At 39.4% G+C, this 12,132-nt stretch overlaps 1 protein-coding gene across 1 annotated transcript; it reads left to right on the plus strand.

Annotated features, from left to right (window-relative positions):
- Positions 1 to 1,954: 1,954 nt before the first annotated feature.
- On the plus strand, positions 1,955 to 2,845 carry LOC147962219 (uncharacterized). Its single transcript, XM_087538120.1, has 2 exons — positions 1,955 to 2,219; positions 2,301 to 2,845. The coding sequence occupies exons 1-2, from the start codon at positions 1,955 to 1,957 to the stop codon at positions 2,843 to 2,845; spliced, it is 810 nt and encodes a 269-aa protein (XP_087394246.1).
- The last annotated feature ends 9,287 nt before the right edge of the window (positions 2,846 to 12,132 follow it).

The following is a 12,132-nucleotide window of genomic DNA, read 5'->3' on the forward strand; positions in this document are numbered from 1 at the left end:
GCTTGTGCGACCAAAATTTCCTTGTTGATGGTAGGCGCTTCAGCATCAAGCTGGATGAGACATTCGAAGTTGATACAGTAAGTCACTTTGTCAATTATTATTTGAATGCAAAACTTATGCTTCATTTGCTTCAACTTATAATTTTAAATTTTCACTATTCTACTAGCGCATCCCCTGCCATGCAAGAATTTTTGTCTTGGATAAGATAGGTTTTAGTGCTATAGATGATATGGAGGTAAAGAGAGTTTACTTGAAGACGGAGCATGGGTATACTTTCGACGTCAAATTATATAATGGAGACACATACACCCATTTTGAATGCAAAACTTGGCAAGCACTATGCAAGGCTTATGCATTTGAGCCTGATATGGTTATCACCTTTGATATTCGTCCGGAAGATGATATTGAAGGTAATATAGACATCTGGGTCGATGTGCAAACGCCTCCAGTTCTACCATTTGGTGAGTTTTTCTCAACCATGCATGCATATGTTTATGTCTTTCATACAGTTTATTCAAAAATAGTTGACAACTAATTTGTATTGTCAGCTTATTTCGGTTCAAGCAAACATGTCCGGCGCTTGGTAGACAGGACCTACTACTGCCCCAGGGCTCAACTAAACTGCGAGGAGATAAGTCATTATGTTTCATGGCTTGAGGATCTTAATACTGTCAAGACAATTTTTTTTCCTAAACTTAGAAATGTTAGTACTCAAAACGTGCGACCAATGGTGATTGTATTGAACTACGGTCACATCTATAATCAAAAGATGGTAAGATTTTAAATATTTGTCCTTAATTAGTGCATCTTTTGCATACATTATTTTTGAAGGTAAAATTTCATTGCTTAGTATATTAATTACTATACGATGTTGTTCAAAAGGGACTTCCGATGACAGTTGTGCCTCAGTGGATCCAGACAAAAGGTCGCATGTCAATGGTTAGCTTACGACCAAGATTTCCTACATTGCACATGAGTGCATTCAGGATTTCTGAAAGCGAAGAATGCTTAATAGTGAAAGATTGGAGCAAAATTGTTAACGATCGCAGAGAAGTACTAGGGGGCAGTAAGGAGAAGCGCAACCCAAGATTAGGAGACAGATTCATCTGCATGCTCCAGTATGATGAATCAGGAGAGCTATACATGTTCTATGCTATTCTACCTGAGAGGGAGCAGCAGGATTAGTAGCTACTAGTTCATGCTCTTAATTAGTACTTGTCTCATGTCCGTGTCCTGAACTTCGATGTTGGTGATGATTATGTTGAACTTGATGATATCTTTGCTTCTGTTACAAAGTGAATGTTTCCTCTTTAAGCTAGCCAGCATTGATGATGATTAGATAGCTAGCGGTAATGACTATGATGATTAAATAGTGGTAATTAGACGACTACGATGATTTTTAGCTAGCTAGAGTTTATTTATTTATTAATATGCGATGATGATGATGATGATGATGACGACTACAACTCATTATAACGTAAAAAAATCCTAAATTAAATTGATAACACAAATTTAATTGAAAAATACAAAATAAAACAAAAACCCACAACCATTTAGTACCGGTTGGTGTTACCAACCGGTACTAAAGGGCTCCCGGCCCCCGGAGCTGGCTCGTGCCACCTGGTTCCCCTTTAGCACCGGTTCGTGCTGAACCGGTACTAAAGGGGGGGGGCCTTTAGTGCCGAAACTTTAGTGCCGGTTCCTGAACCGGCACTAAAGGGCCTTACGAACCGGTGCTATTGCCCGGTTCTGCACTAGTGCACCGCCGCTCTGCCTCACCGGAGTACGAGTTAGATGCTTTCGAGTTCTTCAGTATCATACTTGGGACTTCAGTATCAGCCACGAGGCAGGTATATAAAATGAGAGATCTCCCCTTCACCCATCTCATTATGATAACTCTGTTGTTTGCTACATCACTCCTTGTCCCAAATTGCAGAGGCTGCCTGACACTTTTATGAACATGCTGGGTGAAGATCCGCCAGATAATGTGAAGCTCCGACAGGCCGGGAGCGGGGTTCGCAGGCTGTGGGACGTGGAGTTGGTGATCGAGGAGGGCCACATGTACCTATGCCGTGGCTGGGAGAAGTTCTACAGTGCCTACGACCTGCGGACCGGGTACTTTCTTCTCTTCAGGTACGACGATGACGCCACAATGCTCATCATGAAGGTTTTCAACGCGACTATGTGTCGCATGCGCTACGCTGACGACGAAGATGCCAGTGCGTTCTGCCTCTTCTTATTCCTCTACATTTGGCTTTGTCTCACATTGATTGTTAACGGTCATTGTTGCATTTGGACAGGCAATGGGAGCAGCAGCAGCGACACTGGCTACAGCCAAAGTAGCAGCGATTATGGCTGTAGCAAAAGCAACAACGATTCTGGCTTTAGCGAAAGCAGCAGCGATTCTGGCAGCAGCAAAGACAACAAGAAGGATGATCCGGACTGGAGTGGGGGAGAAGAGGAGCAGGGTGGGGATGATGAGCTGCAGGATGATGATGGGCATCAGGCTGAGGATGACCTAGCGCTGGTGGTGGCTGACCAAGGGCAAGAGATGGTGGTGGCTGACCATGGGCAAGAGATGGTGGTGGCTGACCATGGGCAAGAGATGGTGGTGGCTGAGGATGACCTAGCGATGGTCGTGCCCATCCTGCCTGAAGGTGGCCTCGCGATGGTGGTGGTGCCTGACAATGACCACGCACCGGTGGTGGCGCCGGCGATCCCACAGCTGGGCGACATGACCACGCCAATTGTGGTAGAAGACTACATCCCACAGCTGGCTCCACCGCCTCGCCGCTCTTGGCGCATCAGGCTGAGGAAGGAGAAGGAGAAGAACAATGAGAACTGAACTATGTCAGGTATGTCACATCTCCAAAATGATATATATATATACTTAGTTACCTATGTTATCTCTAATATGCTTAGTTTCCTATAGGTTAGCTCCAAAATTACTTATGTTAGCACAAAATGATCAAGTTTATATAATAAGCTTATAGTCTTCTTCTTATTCTTCTTCTTTTCCAAAATGACATATGTTAGCTTCATTTTACCTAAGTTGGCTCTAATATGCTAACTTAGAGCTTATATGCTTAGTTTCCTATAGGTTAGCTCCAAAATTACTTATGTTAGCACAAAATGATCAAGTTTACATATTAAGCTTATAGTCTTCTTCTTATTCTTCTTCTTTTCCAAAATGACATAGATTAGCTTCATTTTACCTAAGTTGGCTCTAATATGCTAACTTAGAGAGCTTATATGCTTAGTTTCCTATAGGTTAGCTCCAAAATTACTTATGTTAGCACAAAATGATCAAGTTTACATAATAAGCTTATAGTCTTCTTCTTATTCTTCTTATTCTTCTTCTTTTCCAAAATGACATAGATTAGCTTTATTTTACCTAAGTTGGCTCTAATATGCTAACTTAGAGCTTATATGCTTAGTTTCCTATAGGTTAGCTCCAAAATTACTTATGTTAGCACAAAATGATCAAGTTTACATAATAAGCTTATAGTCTTCTTCTTATTCTTCTTCTTTTCCAAAATGACATAGGTTAGCTTCATTTTACCTAAGTTGGCTCTAATATGCTAACTTAGAGAGCTTATATGCTTAGTTTCCTATAGGTTAGCTCCAAAATTACTTATGTTAGCACAAAATGATCAAGTTTACATATTAAGCTTATAGTCTTCTTCTTATTCTTCTTCTTATTCTTCTTCTAGTATTCTTCTAGTGTTCTTCTTCTTCTTCTTCTTCTAGTATTCTTCTAGTCTTCTTCTTCTTCTTCTTCTTCTTCTTCTCTTCTTCTTCTTCTTCTTCTTCTTCTTCTTCTTCTTCTAACTTCTTGTTTATCATTTTGCAGATTTGATTTAATTCACGGAAGCTTGCATGGATGGAGTGCTTCTTTTCCATTTGTGTTTTTATTTTGTATCAATGTGAAACTTTTGTGAATTGATGGATAACGGTGTTGGATGAACAATGTGAAACTTTTGTAATATGTAACGATGGAACTATGTGTTGGCTATGTATGTATATATGATGAAACTTGTGTGTTGGATATGATTGTTATATGGATGCTTGTTGTATATATATGTGTTGGATATCTCATATGTGAAATAGTGACCTGAGATTAAGAAAAAAGGAAAAATAAAATAAAAAAATGTTACTAATGGCGCACTTCCATGAGGTGCGCCATTAGTATACCAGATACTAATGGCGTACCTGTGGGATACTAATGGCGCACCAGTGGTGCGCCATTAGTAAAAAATTCTAATGGCGTGGTGCTAGTGGCGCACCTGTAGTGCGCCATTAGTAGGCAAAACATGTGCGCCACTAGTAGGCCTTTTCCTAGTAGTGTGACATGGTTGACCAGATCAGGATCATGATCATGCGCATGTGGGAATTGAGAATAAGGATTGGTGATTGTTGATACGTCCATTTTGCATCATGCTTTTATATTGATATTTATCACATTATGGGTTGTTATTACACATTATGTCACAATACTTATGCTTATTCTCTCTTATTTTACAAGGTTTACATGAAGAGGGAGAATGCCGGCAGCTGGAATTCTGGGCTGGAAAAGGAGCAAATATTAGAGACCTATTCTGCACAGCTCCAAAAGTCCTGAAACTTCACGGAAGTCATTTTTGGAATTAATAAAATATATCGGACGAAGAAAATACCAGAGGGGGCCACACCCTGGCCACGAGGGTGGGAGGAGCGCCCTACCCCCTGGGCGCGCCCCTACCTCGTGGGCCCCCAGGTGGCCCTCCAGTGCCCATCTTCTGCTATATGAAGTCTTTCGTCCAAGGAAAAATAATAAGCAAGCTTTCGGGAAGAAACTCCGCCGCCACGAGGCGAATCCTTGGCGGTAGGGGTGGAAAGTGGTAGCGGATAATCCAAAATATTCGATATTCGTATTCGAGAAAATGCCTATTCGTATTCGAAACATCCGCATCCGAACCAAAATGGAAATGGAAATTGTCCATATCCGAATTTATTAAACAAATACAAAATAAAATATGGTAGGAGATTTTGACACAAATATGGATATGGAAGTGGATATATCCGTATCCGAATAAGATTATGGGTGGTATTTTTTAAAATTCTAGGCCCAATATTCGAATTATCCAAAATAAAAGCCAAATAAGTGGTCAAATTTTACTCTTTATATGATTAAACTTATAAATTATTATGGATTAAAATAGTATTTATTCATAAACCTATTTATCATTGACTTATTGTATGTCACAAGTTGATTATTTTAGGTTACATAGCTATCAGCTAATTTACTTAAGCAACACGTTGATATAATTCGTATCCGTTCCGAATCAAGAAAATATCCGATATGTATCCGTATTCGAATAATATCTGAGCCGCATCCGTATCTGAGAACATCCGTATTCGGATTCGTATTCGTTTTGAAAATATGAAAATGGAAGTGGTAAGAGCACTATCCGATCCGCATCCGATCCGTTTCCACCCGACTCCGGCAGAGCTGTCCTGCTGGGGAAACTTCCCTCCGGGAGGGGGAAATCATCTCCATCGTCATCGTCATTGCCAACGCTCCTCTCATCGGGAGGAGGGCAATCTCCGTCAACATCTTCACCAGCACCATCTCCTCTCAAACCCTAGTTCATCTCTTATATCCAATCTTTGTTCCAAAGCCTCAGATTGGTACCTGTGGGTTGCTAGTAGTGTTGATTACTCCTTGTAGTGGATGCTAGTTGGTTTATTTGGTGGAAGATCATATGTTCATATCCATTATGCATATTAATACCCCTCTGATTATGAACATGAATATGATTTGTGAGTAGTTACGTTTGTTCCTAAGGACATGGGAGAAGTCTTGCTATTAGTAGTTGATGACCCACAAGTATAGGGGATCTATCGTAGTCCTTTTGATAAGTAAAAGTGTCGAACCTAACGAGGAGCAGAAGGAAATGATAAGCGGTTTTTAGCAAGGTATTCTCTGCAAGTACTGAAATAAGTGGTAACATATAGTTTGTGATAAGATAATTTGTAACGAGCAACAAGTAACAAAAGTAAATAAAGTGCAGCAAGGTGGCCCAATCCTTTTTGTAGCAAAGGACAAGCCTGTACAAACTCTTATATAAGGAAAGGCGCTCCTGAGGACACATGGGAATATCGTCAAGCTAGTTTTCATCACGTTCATATGATTCGCGTTCGGTACTTTGATAATTTGGTATGTGGGTGGAGCGGTGCTTGGGTGCTGTTCTTACTTGAACAAGCATCCCACTTATGATTAACCTCTATTGCAAGCATCCGCAACTACAACAAAAGTATTAAGGTAAACCTAACCATAGCATGAAACAAATGGATCCAAATCAGCCCCTTACGAAGCAACACATAAACTAGGGTTTAAGCTTCTGTCACTCTAGCAACCCATCATCTACTTATTACTTCCCAATGCCTTTCTCTAGGCCCAAATAATGGTGAAGTGTTATGTAGTCGACGTTCACATAACACCACTAGAGGCTAGACAACATACATCTCATCAAAATATCGAACGAATACCAAATTCACATGACTACTAATAGCAAGACTTCTCCCTTGTCCTCAGGAACAAACATAACTACTCACAAAGCATAAACATGTTCATAATCAGAGGGGTATTAATATGCATATAGGATCTGAACATATGATCTTCCACCAAATAAACCAACTAGCATCAACTACAAGGAGTAATTAACACTACTAGCAACCTACTAGCACCAATCCCAGACTTGGAGACAAGAATTGGATACAAGAGATGACCTAGGGTTTTGAGATGAGATGGTGCTGATGAAGATGTTGATGGAGATTGCTCTCTCCCGATGAGAGGAGAGTTGGCGATGACGATGGCGATGATTCCCCCCCTGGGAGGGAAGTTTCCCCGGCAGAACAGCTCTGCCGGAGCCCTAGATTGGTTCCGCCAAGGTTCTGCCTCGTGGCGGCGAAGTTTCGTCCCGAAAGGTTGCTTCTGGTTTTTTCTCATCGAAAGACTTCATATAGCAGAAGATGGTCATCGGAGAGCCACCAGGGGGCCCACGAGGTAGGGGGTGCGCCGTAGGGGGGGGCGCCCCCACCCTCGTGGACAGGGTGTGGGCCCCCTGGTCTTCATCTTTGGCAAGGATTTTTCATTATTTATTATAAGATATTCCGTGGAGTTTCAGGACTTTTGGAGTTGTGCAGAATAGGTCTCTAATATTTGCTCCTTTTCCAGCCCAGAATTCCAGCTGTCGGCATTCTCCCTCCTTATGTAAACCTTGTAAAATAAGAGAGAATAGCCATAAGTATTGTGACATAATGTGAAATAACAGCCCATAATGCAATAAATATTGATATAAAAGCATGATGCAAAATGGACGTATCAGTAGTCATGTGAATTTGGTATTCGTTCGATATTTTGATGAGATGTATGTTGTCTCTCCACTAGTGGTGTTATGTGAACGTCGACTACATGACACTTCACCATTATTTGGGCCTAGAGGAAGGCATTGGGAAGTAATAAGTAGATGATGGGTTGCTAGAGTGACAGAAGCTTAAACCCTAGTTTATTGCGTTGCTTCATAAGGGGCTGATTTGGATCCATATGTTTCATGCTATGGTTAGGTTTACCTTAATACTTCTTTTGTAGTTGTGGATGCTTGCAATAGGAGTTAATCACAAGTGGGATGCTTGTCCAATTAAGGACAGCACCCAAGCACCGGTCCATCCACATATCAAATTATCAAAGTACCGAACGCGAATCATATGAACGTGTTGAAAACTAGCTTGACGATAATTCCCATGTGTCCTCGGGAGCGCTTTTATCTATATAGGAGTTTGTCCAGGCTTGTCCTTTGCTACAAAAAGGATTGGGCCATCTTGCTGCACTTCATTTAAACTTGTTATTCGTTACTCGTTACAAATTACCTTATCACAAAACTATCTGTTACCGATAATTTCAGTTCTTGCAGAGAATACCTTGCTGAAAACCGCTTATCATTTCCTTCTGCTCCTCGTTGGGTTCGACACTCTTACTTATCGAAAGGAATATGATTGATCCCCTATACTTGTGGGTCATCAAGACTCTTTTCTGGCGCCGTTGCCGGGGAGTGAAACGCCTTTGGTAGGTGGAATTTGGTAAGAAAAAAATTTATATAGTGTGCTGAAATTTACTGTCACTTGTTACTATGGAAAGTAATCCTTTGAGGGGCTTGTTTGGGGTATCTTCACCCCGACCAATAGAGCAAAGAGTTGCTCCTCAACCTACTGAACGTACTAAAAATGTTTACTTTGAAATTCCTTTGGCTATGATAGAGAAACTGCTAGCTAATTCTTTTACAGGAGATGGAACGTTGCATCCCGATTTACACTTAATCTATGTGGATGAAGTTTGTGGATTATTTAAGCTTGCAGGTATGCCCGATGATGTTATCAAGAAGAAGGTATTCCCTTTATCTTTGAAGGGAGATGCATTGACATGGTATAGGCTATGTGATGATACGGGATCATGGGACTACAAGAGATTGAAATTGGAATTTCATCAGAAGTTTTATCCTATGCATCTTGTTCATCGCGATCGTAATTATATATACAATTTTTGGCCTCTCAAAGGAGAAAGCATCGCTCAAGCTTTGGGGAGGCTTAAGTCAATGTTATATTCATGCCCAAATCATGAGCTCTCAAGAGAAATGATTATTCAAAATTTTTATGCTCGGCTTTCTGACAACAATCGCTCCATGCTTGATACTTCTTGTACTGGTTCTTTTATGATGAAGACTATTGAATTCAGATGGGATTTATTGGAAAGAATTAAACGCAACTCTGAAGATTGGGATCTCGACGAAGGTAAGAAGTCAGGTATAACACCTAAGTTTGATTGTGTTAAATCTTTTATAGATACCAATGTTTTCCATAAATTTAGCACTAAATATGGACTTGACTCTGAGATAGTAGCTTCTTTTTGTGAATCTTTTGCTGCTCATGTTGATCTCCCTAAGGAGAAGTGGTTTAAATATCATCCTACCATAGAAGTAAAAGTAGTTGAACCTATTAAAGTTGAAGAAAAAACTATCACTTATAATGATCCTATTGTTCCTACTGCTTATGTTGAGAAACCACCTTTCCCTGTTAGAATAAAGGATCATGCTAAAGCTTCAACTGTGGTTTTTAAATGTAATATTAGAACTTATACACCCCCTAAGAAAGTTAAAGTTGAACCTAATATTGCCATTGTTAAAGATCTCTTGGTTGATAATATTGATGGGCATGTTATCTATTTCTGTGAGGAAACTGCTAGAATTGCTAAACCTGGTGCTAAAGATAAACATAGACCTGTGGTAGGCATGCCTGTCATTTCTGTTAAAATATGAGATCATTGTTATCATGGCTTATGTGATATGGGTGCTAGTGCTAGTGCAATACCTATTTCTTTATACAAAGAAATTATGCATGATATTGCACCCGCTGAGTTAGAAGAGATTGATGTCACCATTAAGCTTGGCAATTAAGATACTATTTCATCAATAGGGATTGTTAGAGATGTTGAAGTATTGTGTGAAAAAACTAAATATCCCGCTAATTTTCTTGTTCTTGGTTCCCCACAAGATAGCTTTTGTCCCATTATATTTGGTAGACCCTTCTTGAACACTGTTAATGCTAAGATAGACTGCGAAAAGGATGTTGTTACTATTGGTTTGGATGATATGTCTCATGAGTTTAATTTTTCTAAATTTCATAGACAACCCCGTGATGAGGAATTGCCTAGTAAGTATGAAATTATTGGTCTGGCTTCTATTGCTTTGCCTCCTAATGATCCTTTACAACAATATTTTCTAGACCATGAGAATGATATGTTTATGAATGAAAGAAGGGAAATAGATGAAGTATTCTTTAAACAAGGACCCATTCTGAAACACAATTTTCCTGTTGAAATCCTAGGGGATCCTCCTCGACCCAAGGGTGATCCCGTGTTTGAGCTTAAACCTTTGCCTGATACTCTTAAATATGCTTATCTTGATGAAAAAAAGATATATCCTGTTATTATTAGTGCTAACCTTTCAGAGCATGAAGAAGAGAGATTATTGAAAACTCTAAAGAAGCACCTGCTGCTATTGGATATACTCTTGATGATCTTAAGGGCATTAGTCCCACTCTATGCCAACACAAAATAAATCTGGAGAAAGACGCCAAACCAGTTATTGATCACCAATGAAGGCTAAATCCTAAGATGAAAGAAGTGGTAAGAAAGGAAATATTAAAGCTCCTTGAGGTAGGTATAATTTATCCCGTTGCTGATAGTCAGTGGGTAAGTCCTGTCCATTATGTCCCTAAAAAGGGAGGTATTACTGTCGTTCCTAATGATAAGGATAAATTGATCCCGCAAAGAATTATTACAGGTTATAGGATGGTAATTGATTTCCGCAAATTAAATAAAGCTACTAAAAAGGATCATTACCCTTTGCCTTTCATTGATCAAATGCTAGAAAGATTATCCAAATACACACATTTTTGCTTTCTAGATGGTTATTCTGGTTTCTCTCAAATACCTGTGTCAGCCGATGATCAAGCAAAGACCACTTTTACTTGCCCTTTCGGTACTTTTGCTTATAGATGTATGCCTTTTGGTTTATTTAATGCACATGCTACCATTCAAAGATGCATGATGGCTATATTCTCTGATTTTTGTGAAAAGAATTGTGAGGTTTTCATGGACGATTTCTCCGTTTATGGATCCTCTTTTGATGATTGCTTGAGCAACCTTGATCGAGTTTTGCAGAGATGTGAAGAAACTAACCTTGTCTTGAATTGGGAGAAGTGTCACTTTATGGTTAATGAAGGTATTATCTTAGGGCATAAAATTGCTGAAAGAGGTATTGAAGTTGATAAAGCTAAAGTTGATGCTATTGAAAAGATGCCATGTCTCAAGGATATCAAAGGTGTAAGAAGTTTCCTTAGTCATGCCGATTTTTATAGGAGGTTCATTAAGGACTTCTCAAAAATTTCTCGGCCTCTGACTAATCTATTACAATAAGATATTCCTTTTGTTTTTGATGATGATTGTGTAGAAGCATTTTAAATACTTAAGAAAGCATTGATTTCTGCGCCTATTGTTCAGCCTCCTGATTGGAATTTACCCTTTGAAATTATGTGCGATGCTAGTGATTATGTTGTAGGTGCTGTTCTAGGACAAAGAGTTGATAAGAAATTAAATGTTATTCAATATGCTAGTAAAACTCTAGACAATGCTCAGAGAAATTATGCTACCACTGAAAAAGAATTCTTAGCAGTTGTTTTTGCTTGTGATAAGTTCAGACCTTATATTGTTGATTCCAAAGTAACTATTCACACAGATCATGCTGCTATTAAATACCTTATGGAAAAGAAAGATGCTAAACCTAGACTTATTAGATGGGTTCTCTTGCTACAAGAATTTGATTTGCACATTATTGACAGAAAGGGAGCTGAGAACCCCATTGCAGACAACTTGTCTAGGTTAGAGAATGTTTTTGATGACCCACTACCTATTGATGATAGCTTTCCTGATGAACAATTGAACGTCGTAAATGCTTCTCGTACTGCTCCATGGTATGCTGATTATGCTAATTACATTTTTGCTAAATTTATACCACCTAGTTTCACGTACCAGCAAAAGAAAAAGTTTTTCTATGATTTGAGACATTACTTTTGGGATGACCCCGCATCTTTATAAAGAAGGAGTAGATGGTGTTATTAGACGTTGTGTACCTAAGCATGAACAGGAACAGATCCTACGCAAGTGTCACTCCGAAGCTTATGGAGGACACCACGCTGGAGATAGAACTGCGCCTAAGGTATTGCAATCTGGTTTTTATTGGCCTACTCTCTTCAAGAATGCTCGTAAGTTTGTCTTATCCTGTGATTAATGCCTATGAATTATTCACTCGTTATTGAACCATTTGATGTTTGGGGCTTTGATTACATGGGACCGTTTCCTTCCTCTAATGGGTATACACATATTTTAGTTGCTGTTGATTATGTTACTAAGTGGGTAGAAGCTATTCCAACTAGTAGTGCTGATCATAACACCTCTATTAAGATGCTTAAAGAAGTTATTTTTCCGAGGTTTGGAGTCCCTAGTATTTAATGACTGATGGTGGTTCACATTTTATT

Source organism: Triticum urartu, chromosome 7A, assembly GCF_056163025.1.
Source record: "Triticum urartu cultivar PI428250 chromosome 7A, HENAU_Tu73, whole genome shotgun sequence".
Taxonomy (NCBI): Eukaryota; Viridiplantae; Streptophyta; class Magnoliopsida; order Poales; family Poaceae; genus Triticum; species Triticum urartu.